The sequence below is a fragment of the Megalobrama amblycephala genome, linkage group LG6 (genome assembly GCF_018812025.1).
Source record: "Megalobrama amblycephala isolate DHTTF-2021 linkage group LG6, ASM1881202v1, whole genome shotgun sequence".
Classification (NCBI taxonomy): Eukaryota; Metazoa; Chordata; class Actinopteri; order Cypriniformes; family Xenocyprididae; genus Megalobrama; species Megalobrama amblycephala.
In genome coordinates this window covers 25,958,781-25,975,746 of record NC_063049.1, presented here as the reverse complement: position 1 = coordinate 25,975,746, position 16,966 = coordinate 25,958,781, and the positions used below count along the sequence as shown (strand labels likewise).

The 16,966-nt window shown below is 36.4% G+C and overlaps 1 protein-coding gene across 6 annotated transcripts in view; it reads right to left on the bottom strand.

Annotated features, from left to right (window-relative positions):
* The window catches only part of lrch1 (leucine-rich repeats and calponin homology (CH) domain containing 1), a 45,682-nt gene that overhangs the window by 13,400 nt on the left and 15,316 nt on the right, over positions 1–16,966 (bottom strand). For 5 of the 6 annotated variants that reach the window (XM_048193575.1, XM_048193577.1, XM_048193581.1 and 2 more), the window contains exons 2-16: positions 14,817–14,961; positions 12,571–12,697; positions 12,056–12,161; positions 9,486–9,622; positions 9,278–9,408; positions 7,692–7,779; positions 6,947–7,052; positions 6,190–6,275; positions 3,870–3,937; positions 3,702–3,764; positions 3,282–3,359; positions 3,114–3,150; positions 2,037–2,150; positions 1,036–1,092; positions 831–900 (exon numbers count right to left, since the gene is read on the bottom strand). In XM_048193575.1, the coding sequence (XP_048049532.1) occupies positions 831–900; positions 1,036–1,092; positions 2,037–2,150; positions 3,114–3,150; positions 3,282–3,359; positions 3,702–3,764; positions 3,870–3,937; positions 6,190–6,275; positions 6,947–7,052; positions 7,692–7,779; positions 9,278–9,408; positions 9,486–9,622; positions 12,056–12,161; positions 12,571–12,697; positions 14,817–14,961 (1,413 nt within the window). The remainder of the gene's footprint in view (positions 1–830; positions 901–1,035; positions 1,093–2,036; positions 2,151–3,113; positions 3,151–3,281; positions 3,360–3,701; positions 3,765–3,869; positions 3,938–6,189; positions 6,276–6,946; positions 7,053–7,691; positions 7,780–9,277; positions 9,409–9,485; positions 9,623–12,055; positions 12,162–12,570; positions 12,698–14,816; positions 14,962–16,966) is intronic. The other variant, XM_048193576.1, reaches the window with a different exon arrangement.

The following is a 16,966-nucleotide window of genomic DNA, read 5'->3' as shown; positions in this document are numbered from 1 at the left end:
AGTAGTTTGTGTAATAAGAGCAGACAAGCAGGCAAGCAGCAGTTCAGGGAAACAGGTAAATAAAAGGGAAGAGAAGGAAACAGGAAGATATGCAGAGCAAAGTGACATGTAAATACAGCACAGCACAGCACAGCACAAAAAAATAAAAAATAAATAAAAACAAAAGAAGTCAATGTTAGCAGTATTTCAGTACCAGTTTGTTGGCATGCTGTTAATGCACCTGGTACAAATGACCATTATTTATGTTAACTGTCAGATTCAGGGCATGATAATGCTGTTAATGTTAGACATAAATAACAGGTCACAGATAATGATGCAAATGCTAGCTTAGATGTTAGAGGGGGAAGCAACAAAAAGCCTCTAGGCAGCTAAACAAACAGCTACATCAATTAAACTGCATCCAGATGAGGTAAAGCAAGTTGTTTTGTGTATTTATTTAAACGTATACATTAATAATGAATAGTATATGAGAAATATATAACATCTCTTTGTAAATAAAAGAAAATACAGGACATTTTCAGTTGCCATGTACTGTTTTCTAAACCAGATGCAGTTTAGCCCCCAAAGCCAAGAGTGTAATAATAAACAGCAGTATGTATGGATAAAAAGCCTGACTGTAATACTGCACGACTGTTATGCGCTTGACAGGATAACAGGTGTTGGCCACAGGCAAAAGGATCTTTATACACAAACACTTCCGCCCTCATACTACTAAAATCTGCCGATAATAAAGAGCGAGCCCAAAATGTGCACCGTCCTCTAAAGTGCAATGCTTCCCATGCCGACCAGCACATTGACACCATGTGTTAATAAAACAACACCATTCTCACCTGATCTGGGCTTCAGACCAAAGGGAGGTGAGCTCAGTGTGGGGCTGGAAACTGGGGTTTTGTCTTCATTCTGGTACATGACACAAAGACACTCAGCACAAGTGCACTGAACCAAGTAAAATTCAGTTTTATAAGTGTAAAGTGCACCTTATGACCAGAGCAAAGACATGGCAACATTAAACTGTGAGTCAGCAAAATGATTTACCTTGGTAACTTGGCTCTCAAAACTATCACCTGATCTTTCCTGGCCAATCACGTCGCCCTAAGAGTGAGAAAGAAAACAGGCTGTGGGATTCTTGAGATGATGTAAGATGCAACACACAAGCTCTTTAGACGTAGTGAAACAATGCATCACTGTTCTCTGTTGACTCGAATCAATATGACTGTCTTTCTCGGTCTCGAACTGTTTGTTTTTCCTATTTTATTAGATTGGAAAGATAACTGCATGATTCTCAATCCCCATGAGTAAATTTACTTATTCAGTCTATAATTGGGATTTCTGAGGTCATGAAGATAACATCATGGACTAAAAGTACAACAATACACTGTATGGGTCAAAATTATCGATTTTTCTTTTATGCCAAAAATCATGTTCCATGAAGATATTTTGTAAAATTTTGAGTGGATATGCATTGCTAGGGACTTGATTTGGATGACTTTAAAGGTAATTTCCTCAATATTTAGATTTTTTAGAATTTATAGAACAAACTATACATCAACGGAAAGCTTATTTTCAGCTATAAATCTCAATTTCAAAATTTACCCTTATGACTGGTTTTGTAGTCCAGGGTCACATTTTAATGAATAACATGTAGGGGCGGCAGGAGACGAATAGAACTTATGAATAACAGTCATTCCAATTCTGTGGTGCGTTATTAGGAGTTCTGTGCACACAGATTCTGCGTAGGTCTGCAGAGAATGAGCAGCACATTTACAAAAGCACAACTACAACAAGAATGATGTCACCACAGCACAAACAAAAAGCGCATATGTGGCAACTACATCAGAACCACTTGTTTGGATAATTTGGTACAAAGCGCACTGCATATGAATGACAAACACATTTGCACCAAATGATGAATCATTTCTCAGAGAGCAGCTGCATTTGTTATTACAATGTCCCCACTTGACTTGTACAAGTTGCTCAAGTGTTCACCAGTCAAACAGGGTGTATCTACAGGCTGGATGGCAGGACTGTCAGATTACCTGTTGTGCCATGTGCAGGGCATACTGTTGGCATGCGAGCTGGGCCTCGAGCCGGGCTCGTTCTAGAATGTACTTTCTCTTCCTCTGGAACTCCCAGCATTCTCCGGGAGCCGCCTTCAATGACAATCACTGCTCTTAAGACCATCACACTACAGCTTACCAACAACAGCACACATCACTCTGGAAAAACAGCCCTAACTGCCTTTAACCAAAACATACACGCTACCAGGCTAACGAAAACTTTTGCACACCATGGCAACAGTTAATAACAGATTTACTTTAACAATAGTCAACACTTATCATCCAAATAATCAGATCACAACACAGGAAACTACGCACACAAACAACAACACAAAAAACTACGATGACAGACCACTGCACACCGACAGCACAACATTTACTACCGTTCAAAAGTTTGGGGTCAGGACAATTTTATTTTTTGGAGAGAAATTAATATTATTCAGCAAGGATGCATTAAATTAATCAAAAGTGAAAGTAAAGACATTTATACTGCTACAAAATAAATCTATTTCAGATAAATGTTGTTCTTTTGAACTTTCTATTTATCAAAGAATTAAAAAAATGTATCACAGTTTCCACACAAATGGATTTGTGATCAAATAAAAAATCGTTCCAATCCCAAACCTTTGAAGGGTAGTGTTAGCACTTCAAACCATACAGCTCTTTGTAATCAGAGAGGCTACTGTAAGTGTAGAACTTGATTTTCTTTCATTTAGTTCAGTTTAGATGAAGGGAATGGCTTTTTGCAGCTGCTCTTGAATGAATGGAAAACTAGCAACTTTTGATATTATAAACCTTGTAAAATGACGTCACATAACTGACATCACATAAACATTCTAAAAGGTGTATGAAAGACAATCATCTTGGGAAACAGAGAAACGGGTCGACCTTTAACAATAGCCCACTGATCTCAGAGGAACTCTAGAGAAACACTGCAGTCTACAGAGCCACTATAAAGAGGAAATGAACAGAATGCTCAGAGGAACCAGTAAGGTCCTGTAAATGAAACATGTCTATCAATTATGTAACTTAGACACATATGTACTGGCGTTTTACCTGAGGTGTGGCCTGACTCTCATCACTCTCTTGGCCACTGTAGGAAAACAAAAACAAGAATGGTGTGTTGGTGAAAACTTCAAAATGCACATTAGTATTTGCTACTACTACAACGACTATTTGGTTTTTACTGTGAAATATTTAAGCTATGATGGTAAAGTCACTTACTTGAGTGACTCATCTACTGTAACCATTTCCACAGGGTAAAGCTTAATACCAGAAAGATCAGCCGAGTTCATATTAACCCTTTATATAAACAAAAAAGTCAAGTCAATTTTATTTGTATAGTGCTTTTCACAATACAAATTATTTCAAAACAGCTTTACAGAAAATCTGCCTCTCTGTGTTTAAAATATCTTCATGCCGTAGTTTATTGAGACCACCATGCATGTTGTGGCAGTTCATGGTTTGGCAGTTGTGGTTTATTACCAATGCTGATTATCTAAGAAATGCATCTGATATTAACAGTGACTTTCCAATATTAATTAAATACAGAACTCATTTGAATATCACAAAATGATGACTTGTAACGTGAGGACAAAAATGAAAGAGAATGAGTAACATCCCAGCCATCACCTACTGACCTACCTGTTAGGGTCCTGCAGCATCTCCACAGCTTCCTTTAGCTGATTGATCATATTGACCTTTGACCTGTTGGACCCAGTAACATGGTATATATGTTTTAACTAGTAACATGGTATATATGTTTTAACTAGTGACCAAATAAATGCAATAAATAAACGGATATAAACATACGTTTGTTCTGAAGCCCAGTTGGTGTCTTCCTCTATCCTGAGGGGCTCATCGAAGTCAGCACCTCGACCCTTCAAAAACACACACACACATCAACTCCAGCTGCAAACTCAGTCATGTGACTGCAAACTAAAGGCCTGATTTGCTTGAATTTAAATTCAACCAGATCCACGACTGGCTGTTTGAGAGGGTGACGCAGACACAGATGGGAATACACACACCCCTTCATACGCACAATGTCCCTCTAGATGTGGATTACTTCACAAGGGAACTGCTAATGCACAAATAAACACTGTCTGCGCCAATCCTATGATGTAATGAGGCATTATCAGATAAACTAACAGTTACTGGAACATAGAACAGTATGCCAAGAGAGGCAGATGAAAAATATGACAAGAAAAGAATGGAATGAAGGGAAATAGGGCAGATAAAGGCAGGAAAGAGAGGACCAAAAGATCAATATTGTATTGAAGAAAAAGACGCTTAACATACTCCAGCTAGGGCTCAAACTGGAACACTTTAACAGCCAACATTAAAAAAAGCAGTACAAAAAAAACAGATCAAACCTGTTTTAAACCACATCAGCCCACAATATTCTGTAAAGTAGGACAATTTCTCATGGATCTTTCAGAACGGAAAAAAAAACAACACCTTAATGAACGAGCAGTAGTTCTCATTTAGAGCAGTAGTTCTCAACCAGGGGCCTCAGCAAACTTCTAATGGGGCCTTAAGATGTCTTAAAATGATTTAAAATAAGGTAAAACAAGTATTAAAATAAGCTAAAATAACTACAAATTAAGATATTTCTATTTTTAATTCAACACATCAACAGCTACTACTCTTTGAAGAACCAGGATTTCCGCAGTCTGGAAAAACCTGTAAATATGACGATATATGAGCCTAATTTTGTGCGATTTCTAGACCTGGAAAAGTCAAAATTATTATTAAAACTGCATGGGTTTTTTTTCATACTTTTTATGAATACATATATTTCTAGTTATGCCAAGCTCTAGAATATTTTATAAATTCTTATTATTAATCTTATCAATGAAGTAACAAACAACTGGAAAAGTCATGGAGACTTTGAATATTGATGTGGACAACGCTCTACTGGGTGGTTGTTCTGCTCGGCTTTTAAACAGACTACAGTTGGTCCAAAATGCGGCAGCTAGAGTTCTTACTAGAACCAGAAAATATGACCATATTAGCCCAGTTCTGTCAACATTACATTGGCTCCCTATTAAACATCGTATAGATTTTAAAATCTTGCTACTTACTTATAAAGCTCTAAATGGTTTAGCTCCCCAGTACCTAAGTGAGCTCTTAATGCATTATAGTCCTTCACGTTTATTGCGATCTCAGAATTCAGGCCAGTTGATAATACCCAGAATATCAAAATCAACTGAAGGCGGCAGATCCTTTTCCTATTTAGCACCTAAACTCTGGAACAATCTTCCTAGCATTGTTCGGGAAGCAGACACACTCTGTCAGTTTAAATCTAGACTAAAAACACATCTCTTTGCTCTTGCATACACATAACACATTATCAATACATTAACATTTTTCAAATCCGTTAAAGGATTGTTACGCTGCAATTAGGCTAATTAGGTCGGCCGGAACCGAGAACATTTCCTATAACACTAGATATACCTGTACGTCAGAATAAGAATGGCATCTACGCTAATATCTGTCTCTCTGCTTATCCTGAGGTTTGCCGGGTGCTGGATCCAGGCCGTATCCAGATCAGATGGAGAACCTGTGTCTGGACCTGACTACAACGTAGCCCAGGAGACAATGGGCCTACAGATCCAGTTCTGGCTGCATCTATAATTCAGATTTTTAATCCCCGTATCCGCTTACATATATTTATATATAATCTATTTTTAATCTCTAGAATAAAAATGTATAATTCAGATTTTGATCTCCATATCCATTTACATATATTATATATATCTTCCAAGGGGTTTTTTCCCTCCTAGGACTTTTTTCCCAGTGTTAACACGCTGGGTTTTTCTCCTAGGGGTTTTTTTCCACCCCTGGGAGTCAGCCGACATTGGCTTAATGTAGCACCATCTTGTATATGTTACATATTACCACGCTTGTTTGTACAGCTTATTTTTAACCACTTCCCTTTTTTCTGTGCTTCTAATATGTAAAGCTGCTTTGAAACAATTACCAATTGTAAAAGCGCTATATAAATAAATTTGACTTGACTTGACAATGGGAGGCACTTGGTGCCTGTGCTGGTGCCAATCAATTAAGCTATAGATTTGAATACATTTCTGACAGAGCATGAGAAAAGAACAATCTTGAATATGCTTACTTTGATATAGTTGACGAACGGAGAGCTGAGTGCAGAGTCTCGATAACCCAGACGTTCCTTAAGAGATTCCGACGGACTTCTGTCTACTACAAGACACATAAACATGGCTAAATTATTATATTGACTATGATAAAGAAATTTTTACAGACACTAAATGTAAAGGAATTATAGTGCAGAATGCACCATCCATAACTTAAAATCACCGACCAAAGTAAAATTACTTTCTGTAATGTTTTTTTTTTTTGTATTAAAAAACTTAAAAAAAACCTGACATTGTCATAATTGCTGTCAATAAAACATAATTGGAACACTGGAACATTCCTCCAACTGAAAACAAACAGAAATCTGAACAAGTTCAAATTCTGTAGTGCTCTTCTAGAATGAACAGCACACATGTACACACAAAGTGGACATGTCAAGTAAATCTTATTGAAAGCTTAAAGAGTAAATGACCCTCCCATCAGCTTAGCAGTCACACACACTCTAAAGTTCAGCACACACACACTTTTCCTTTCTTCCTGCAATGTTCTCAGTTTTCATCTCCTCCTCCCTTAATTCTCCTTATGTGCTGACACTGACTTCCTAGCCAGTATCCACACTTCCTATCCGGGACCCTCCCCTGGGCTTAACCTGGGTCTCATGCAGGCTAAAGTCTCACAGCAATGTTGTGTCAGCCCAGTAAGAGGATGTTTTTCTTTACAGGCCTTTAATATCCTGCCCACACATGTGAGGGCGTGTTTGCGTGTGTGAGCAGCACCTGTCAGGGCGCTGATGTGTTCACTGGAGTCGTCTTTGCTCAAGCCCTCCTCCTCTGTGATGTTGGTCATGGGCACATTCAAGCTGAGACTGTCTTCATCTGAAGGCTGGAACACAAAACCACAACATCTAAAACAAGTGAACTGAAAGTGATGTCACATCAGACCAAGACTTACTAGCTTTTACTTTTACTAATCACTAATTTCAGCCTTAAAAATAAATTTTAGGAGTTTTAATTTGACATTATTTTCACATTTATTATCCATTCTTTATATTTTATTGAAATGATGATGACACAATAACAGTCAATCAGAGAATAGTTAATGTTTAACATACAGTTATTTTGAGCGGGATTTTGGACCAATGCGATTTCACTATGGGCGGGGCTACCCAGCATGACAATACAGAGAAACCAAAACACTGACATACTGTTTTACAACCACAATTGACCTGAGAGTGACACTCTATGCTGCATGATAACTGTCAGATACCAACTCGACCTTTGTCACTAAAGCATATGAGCTCAGTTCTGAGTTTTCTACCGCAGCCCAACCATAAGCTAACTAACACATTAACACATGTTTTTAATAGTGTTATTGCCTCAAATTTGCAGGACTGATGAAAACACTATATAGCAGATGAATAAATATGGAAATAGACATGCAAACATGCAAAGAACATAGACAAGATGGTCACACACTTCTCTTCTCTTCCACTCAAACAGGCACACACACATAGAGACTGACCTCTGTAGCAGAAAGGCGTTTGTCTCCATTATCACTGCCTACTCCAGAGTCACTGTCAAGTTTCTTGTGCTGATCAATGTCCTCAGTGCTGAGACAAAAAGAAGAGGGGGATTAGAAGTTAGGGGTTGCACAGGACAGAAAGAGAGAGAAGGAGCCTATGACTCTCATATGAGAAAAGGAAAGAAATCTTTCGGTCTCTCTCTCTCTCTCTCTCTTCCTCAGAAGAGTGACCCCCTGCAGTCTATTAAAAGGATTCTCCTGAGATAAGGATGATAATGACAGCCAACACATATACACACACGACCTGGATTTTTTTTTTTTAGATTCCACACTGTATTCCACATTCAGATCTTTTTATACACCCATCTAGCGGTGCATGATTTGGTTATATATACACTGCGTCCATAAATATTATGCAAGTTGATTTTCTGATTATATTTTTTTTCCAGTAACATTTTACCAATTACAAACCACATCAATCTTAACTACTATTAATTTTGTAATTAATCATTTATAAGTAATATATAATAGTTCATGAAGGCTAGAAATGAAAAACGCCTTATATTAGGTGTGCATAATCATTAGGCAGGTTTGCTTTTACAGACAAAATGAGCCAAAAAAGAGATTTAACTCAAAGTTGAAAAGTCAAAAATTATTAAACGCTCATGAGAAGGATGCAATACTAGAAATTGCAAAGTTAAGGCATGACCATTGGACAGCAAAACGCTCATTGGGTCAGCAGGGTCAGACAAAAACAGGTGGAGAAGAAAAGACACGTTAACTGCAAAATTATTAAGAATTAAAGTGAATAATTAAGTGTGAAACCACCAGGAACCCTTCAGTCTCCAGTGCCACCAATTTCCAGAACTGCAACCTAGCTGGAGTTTCCAGAAGTGCAAGGTGTCAGGATCTCTGAATTTAAGTTAGGTAAAGAATCCTAAAAAATGACCCCCAGCACCACATCATCTTGTACCACTGTTTGCAGAATTCATCTTCCAGAATCTGGCAGTAAGTTGTCCACATCTCTGCAAAACGGACTTCAGGGCAGGAAATGGACTAAAAAACTCCCAAAAATTACTGCCAGATTCTGGAAGATGAATTCTTCAAACAGTGGAACAAATATATGTGCTGCTGGTCTTTCAAGAGTCACTCTCAATCTATATGTCTATAAAGCCTATAATAAAAATAATTTTTTAAAAAATCAGTCTTCTTGACTTTTTTAGTCTATAATCAGTCCATTTTACTACACTTCATTATGTGATTTTTATTAAGTGGTGGTCATTTTTTAGGATTCTTTATCAAACATATATAACCTTCAACATGATCCAGAATGCAACAAGCTGTTTTTGGAGCTTGATTAAATAAATGTTTTGTTTATAATAAGGAGGACATTTTCGGCAATGAAACTTGCAGGATGTTTTAATGGTACAAAGGCCTCTTATATGTCAAAATGTCATGTCATGACCCCTTTAAATATATATGGTGCTTAATTTTTCCTTTTGTGATTTAATAAATCACCATAATACATTTCAAATGAATTCAAACACAATTTAAACACATTCTACTTGATAATCATGAGGACTGACCTCCCATTGGTGGGCCTTGTCAAGCTGAGACGGTCTGTGACAGGAAGGTACAAGGCATCGGCCATCTTGTCACTACGACATGCCTCCATGGCGAGGTATTTAAATATATGAATCTTGCCCTTCATGCAGATCTAAAAGCAGCAAAATAAAGTCAAAATAGTTGTGAGAGTACTGAAGTATAAAATGTGAGTGAGTGTGTATGTGTTACCTGTGCAGGAGGGCTCTGAAGAGGATTGATGTCCAGCTGTAATGATTGGAGCTGGGTCATTTTTCGATAGCAGACAGGAATAGTAGAAACCTTATTACAGGAGAAATCAAACTTGACCAGGGGTAAATCTGCCAAATCTAGAACACACACATACAGAGAATTACTAAACCACAAAAGTGAATACATTTTGCAACAAGGGGGCAGCCAAAAGTTAAAGTGCCCCTATTATGCTTTTTTGGATATTATCTTTCATGTAGTGTGTACTATAGCTGTTTGTCAATGTAAAAGGCCTGCAAAGCTTCAAACATCAAGGTGCATGATAAATGGAGTTATTGTCCCCTAAAAGAAGAAGAAGAAGAAGAAAAAAAAAAGATTCTGAACTGCTTGAAACGGGTCGCCATTAATTCTAGTCTTAATTCCTGCATAAATCTAGGTTTGTAACAAAACTACATAACGCCAGCCAATAGTCTTCAATGCCTGCCTGTGAACAAATGTCCTCAAACACTGTAGTTGAGGCTGAGGCCTGGAAGAGTTTGGTTCATGTTGTCGACATGTTGAGAAGACGGTGTTTTCAGTGCTGCAAAAGCAAATCCACTTTGTTGGACAGGATGTCAATAAATGCGAGAAGCATGTTTGAAAAGATGTTTGACGCATGTTGCTTTTTCAAATGTACTTTATAAGCGACTCAAACTCACAGTGCTTTCAGATGGATTAGCATTTGGAGCCATACTTCATTGACAAGCTGCGCATAAAAAAAAAAATCGCATTTCATAATTGCACAAAGAATCGCGTTTAAGTACAATTTCAATGTTATTTTTCATATTGTGCGATAAATCGTGCAGCCCTAACCGAATCCTTTAATAAACCGTTTCAGACACTGTGAGAAAAGAGGTGATGCTGCAATGTATGTTGTGAGAAAATTGAAGTGTTTTTAACCTTGGAGACAGGGGTGACTTAAGATAACCAGACGGCCCTGGGCTACAGGCTACAGTAGGCCTACACCAGATTAAAATGTTATTTTAGCTTCCTGTTAATTCTTTATTTGAAATATATTTTGTTGATTCACTGGTTAACATTTACAACACTGTGGGTCTATGGGTCAAATATAGGTGAATATGCAAATTTAGGTGAATATGCAAATTCACTCTTTGCCAGTAGATATGGAACAACAGAATTATAGCGGTTACATAAACAAAGCAGCATTACTAGCAACACTACGTTATTACAGGCATTATACAGACCTAATATGAAAAAAAAAAAGCCATCAAAGCTTTCAGCCCATGGAAGCCCGTGCGTTAATGCACCCCTGGTAGGAAACTTCCAAAACAAATTTGAAACCTTTAAAATAGCATAATAGGGGCACTTTAAAACATTAGGGAAACAGGAAAAAGCATGCACACAACAGCTCTTGAAAAGCAAATAAGAGATATTCAGTGTTTGGAATATCAATAATAAAAAGCTCACATTAGACTATATCATCTTAAATTCAGAAAAAAAAAAACATATCAGCTACATAAAATCTTGTTGGGCTTCTACAGGCATTTATAAGTGTTATTTACTGGTTATTTAGTAAAAGACAGCGATAAATCAAAGTTGATCTATCAGGCAATCTATATTAAAGCTTCAGCTCCATGAGGTCATTTTGGCACAATGTGCTTGGAGATTACGTATTTTTCAATAAGCTGCCAGCATAATTTAGCTGAATAATTAGTTCAGCTGCAAAATTTCATTGCCAAGGTAAGCTGTTGAAATAACTCCAGCCATATTTCAGACAATGCTTGGCTCACATAAAAATTTTACCACTTTTTCTCGACGTTTTTTTTAAAGGAACACGCCCACACTTTACATCTATGTTCTTGGCAGTCAACTTTTCTTCAGAACAACTAACAAAAGTGTTGTGTTAATGGTAGATTATATAAGTACAACGTGAGGTTGAGTGTTTTATTTGGCTTTGTTACAATATGGAGTGAATTTGTTGTTCAAAAATTACATGGTCGAAGGAGGGATGTAGCGGCCAGACTGGGCAATAGAGTTTAAAACTGGCGTTAGCAAAAGCATTGGATGTTTAGTATTTTGAATACTCAAGCAGCACTCAATGTTTAATAAAAGCCTAAATTAAATCTATTCATAATTATAAAGTGATTTTATTTCTTCAGAAGACTTCAATTACATTTATAATGTCTTTATGAACATTTTGAAGCATAACATTTTGTTCACGTGGACTTTCAAAAGGGGGGGGAAAGAAATCTTTCAGGTTTCATTAAAAATAACTTTATTGGAAATTCGAAGATGAATGAAAGACTTTTGGATTTAGAAAAACATGAGGGTGAGTAAATGATGACAGAATGTTCATTTTTGAGTGAACTAACTTCCCTTTAATGTATGACACAGAGAGGACCTGAATAAGAAGGTTGGTGGAGTAGAGGTCAAACAAGGGCTAGATTTCCTGTAGCTGTGGAGCTACCAGAGGAAGTTTTTATGGGTAATGTGATGAGTAGTGAAATCTTTTCTGCAGAGATAAGAAGGTTGGAGGAGGGAAACATACACACACACACAGATTGCAGGCTCACCCTCTGGTAGGACACAGAGAAGGTTTCGGTGCACATTGAGTTCCCTCAGAGCTTTAAGTTGGCCAATGTGGCGTGGAAGAGCTGTGATTTCATTACAGCTTACATCCTGATGAGAAAAAGATAGAGGAAGAATTTAGAGTTCATGTTTATCTTCTGTTCAAACACAAGCTTCTGCACAAACCTTTCATTACACTAAGTACTAAGCACTAGTACTATATTTGGTTGTAAAGTATGAGGGGCCATTTCCCACCTAACATAGCCCTACAAATCCTGGTCTGTGCATGTTCTCATTTATGGTTACAAAAGAGAGCAAGAGAAAAAAGACAGGGAGCAGACCTACCAGAGAATAAAAACTGGAACGAGAGAAAAGCAGTACATTCAACATAAACAGATATGAGCCAAGTCAAGAAAGGGTGAGTCAACATGGTAATATATTCATAAAACACAATGCAAGTATCACAAACATCTCATGCATATGAAGACATCAGTAGTACGGCACACACGCTCACACTTACCAGCTCCATGAGATTGGTGAGCTGGCCAATGCTTTCTGGAAGTGCGTTGAGTTTGTTATTGCTGGCGTTGAGCACTCGCAGAGGAAGACCACACACACACGCTGGCAGCACTGACAGCTGGTTCCGGCTACAGCAACGCAAAATTCAAACAAAACACATTACAGCATCTTTCTGAATGCTACTCTTCAAGCAGAAATATTTATCTGGAAAACTTAATTCTGATTGATCAATGACAATGTATTTATTAAAGTGGGAGGGAAAATGTTAGAATCAAAATATAATTTGAACTTGGAAATAAAAGAAACATTAAAAGAAACATGGGGAAAAAGATAAATATAAGGTAAATATAAGGACATAGTAAATACAAAGGAGTAATGAGTATGTATTAGTAAGTAAATGTATCGAATTAATAGAATGTTAAACAAAATAAATATTTACACCTATATAGCTGCTGTGCATGAGCTGACAAACGAAACGCAGAGTGGATTGAGAGCGCATAGGCACAGACGTGCGAGCTTGTCGAGTTCGCATCCCTTTTCACAGACATTGCTGGAAAGTTTGTAGTTCTGTCGGACATGTCAATAGCAAAGGTAAAATTACATATTACTAATGTTAACTGATGGTAAAAATGCTCTTGGTTGCTGATCACTCACTCAGCACATATGCGTCATTTGGATTAAAACTAAATCGTATATTCACTTTTATGGACCTCATGTGTTGAGGTGTACGCCTTATCTGAAAATTAAATGAAGGTAAAACATTTTTAAAATTTTTTTCAATTACTTTGATGGCAATATAATCTGTAATGGGGGGAAAAAAAAGAATAAAACCTATTCACTAGTATTCTTAGACTTTTAGACCCACTGTATGTGAATATAATTAAATGTATATGTGTGAAATAAAATTATTAACAGTAATTAATTAATAATAGTTGAGGCACTGAAAAGAGGCTTTTGTGCATTATTAACTCATAAAAGACTCATATCCAAATATAAGTGATAAATAATTTGTTTTCCTGTAACACTTCATCATTACTGTCTGTTCCATATTAAACAGGAAAAAGACTGACTTCAGGGAAATGTTCATGGGTTCATGAGAAGTAATAGCTAGACATACGTTGCCTGTTATGACTAGAGGATGACAGACAAATGTATAATTTTTTAGTGTGTGTGTATATACTGTATGTATGTGTATGTGTGGCAATAACACCAATATCTGAACTAAAAAATGTAAAAATGCAAGTTTTCTGTAATGGGTAGGATTAGTTTTTGGGGATAGAATTTGTAAAGTATAAAAATCATTAAGGAAAACATTTAAATCTGTGTGCAAGTCTCTTTTCACTTTCTTTTGGCGCTTCCATATGCTCATTAACTTTCATCCATTTTTTATGACCTCACACAATTTTTCTGCTTGATTTTCAGTTTCTGCTTGATCTCCAGTTTATATTCACTCTTCTCAACCGTTAAAGAGCTTAGTGCTTCATTAACTTCTTACAAAACAAATTCCATTGCTAATTAACTCAGTGTGAATATCAGGCCTTCTGCAGGAGACATTTGGCTGAAGAGAGAGAACCCAAACAGAGCGAGAGAAAGAAAGTGTGTGTGTGTGTGTGTGGGGGGGGGGGGGGGGGGCTTTATTTACATTTACTAGATGTGAACAGAAGCAGGAAGAACAACCAGAGGGGAATGTGTTTATTTGGATCACTTCACTGCAGCATATGTCATGCACTAAGTTTAATCTTGGGTTGTCCTGTATGATATGTAAATGCATGTAATGTAATAGTTTAATTGAGCAAGTGGTGTTCAGTTTTCATCTTGGCAATAAATATGGCTAAATAAATATTTTGCATTTTTAATCCAATTTATAAAAAATGTCTTAAAGTCAGTGTTATAAAATAATGCGTCAGGTGGGAGATTGCGAATGTTTATCACAGATCAAACTTGAGATAGCAGGTTAAATTCATCACATGCATAGTAGCACATAGTGTGCTCTGGCTGTAAGCTGCAAATGACGACAAATCTAATAGTGTGTCATCTGGGCAATGCATACTAAAAACTGATGGTATACATACAGCTCACTGCAGAAATACTATGAGTAGTATAGTGGAATGCTTTTTTGAGCATACTTACAGTTTCACATTTTCCCAATATATTACGTTAATGCATTTTGAGACTAAAGACACAACACAATGTAATTCATCTCTTTGTGAATGTGTATTTGTCTGAGTGTGTTAGTGTGATGTTCACCTGATGTTTAAGCAGGTAAGGGACTGAAGGCTGATGATGGTATCAGGAATGTTTCTAATGCAGTTGTGATAAAGGTTCAGTGTTTCCAGGGAGACCAGATGACACACCTCTGACGGGATGTCAATCAAGCGATTTTTCGACAGATCTGGGAGAAAAAGACAGCTCAGTTAACACTAGCACTTTAAAAAATAGGTTAGGTTAGAGAAGGTTAGATGATGCAAATAGCACAACTTCACATTACATTCAATGCTACATTTGTTGTTGTAGTACCCTAGCTAAACACAAGGAGGCGCTTTCATAACAACAGATATCAATGAAGAGAACATTAACAAAAACAACTGCAAGTGTGTGAAGTAAGGGATCCCAAGGTTAAGTATCCTTCCTGAACACACACACACACACACACACATACACACACACACACACCTCACTTCAAAAGCCATAATTGGTAGTGCCTGAGCACAGTTAGTATTTCATGTGCCTAACGGTGATGTCATTGTTTAAATGATGACATTTAACAAATGTGTGTGAGGGTTTAACTACCAAATCATTTCATCAAAGTGATTGGTGTTTTGCTTTCAGGCCATGTTTTTATATCAAATTCATAGTAATATTAATGAAACTGTGCAGCAGTGTGTGACTGAAGTACTTGCTCCCTGTATACATTACGTGTGGGTTTAATGATATAACAAATGACAACTCTACCACTGACCTATAGCCTGTTGTCACTACGCATTAGTGTTTCCATGGAAACCATACACATAGGCCTATGAGAGACTGCGTGAGTGCTAATAGTAAAGGACATTCCAAAAGAGACACATACACACAGTATTTTACATGCATTAAATAAGCCTGTCAAGAGGAACCCCTAATACACTTCAATATATATAGTCAAACAAGTTTGACAGAAAAATGTACTAAGATGGGACCTAGAGAAATAGCTCTACAAACACTAACCCTATAATGAGAAGTTTAGAGGTTTAAAAAAAACAAACAAAAAAAAAAACACATGATACCCAAACCATAACTGACGAATCAAAAGCACTAATAAAAACTGGACTGGTGATACAAACTTTGATCTATTTTAGGGATGCACCAATTTTGACATTCTGGCCAATACTTAGCAGCTGATAATCATCATCTCACAACAGTATGTTATGTGTGATAACACCCTTATGAAAAAGTACACTTTAGCATACTTTTAAAAAGATTACTTATTAAATAAATAATACTAGATTTAGTAAAGTGCAAACTAAATATGTTTTCAGACACGTTAATTGAAATTAAATGTAAATGTATTATAGTGTAAAGTTTTATTAAATGCAGTTAGCTGAACTTTAGAGTGCTTTATTGACCCACTTAAGTAAGATTTCAGTACATCTTTATTCATAATTTCATAATTACTTCTATTGTCTTTGAAATAGAGCTAAACTGTAATGTCAAATGTACTGACATGCATTTAAGGTAAGCTATATTTTATTGAAAGCTGCATTTCATGTATTTAAATACACATTGTTATTATTGTTGCAATTTAACACATTTTAAATATATTAACTCTAACCCCCGGTTTCACAGACAAGGCTTATGCTAGTCCTAGACTAAAATGCATGTTTGAGCTGTTTTAACTAAAAGGAACTTGTACTGACATATCTTAAAATATGTCACTGCCATTGTTTTGTATCAAGATGCACACCAGTAATGTTTTTTTCTAGTGAACGTTAATAAAAGATACTTAAATATCCTAATGGACAAAGGCCTAATCCTGGCTTAGGCTAAGCCTCGTCTGTGAAACCGGGCCTAAATGTAATATCGAATAACACAACAGTTAAAATTATAATCAAGTAATTTACACTTGCTTTAGTATGTTATTCAACACATCAAAATAAGTGTACTTCTTTTAAAGAACAATAAAAGATTATTAAAACAATGATTTAAAATGTGCTTTAAAACAAAACTTGACATTTTTCATATTTGACATTATTATAAAAGTGCACTTTTTAAAAGTGTACTTATGCGTGTTCAGAAACATCATCATAAAAGTGTACTCCAAGTACACTTAAATGAACTTTTATTTAATTAATATTACAGTTTTTGCAGTTAAATATAAAATAATAGTTAATATAAAATATTAAAAATATACTTTTAAGATT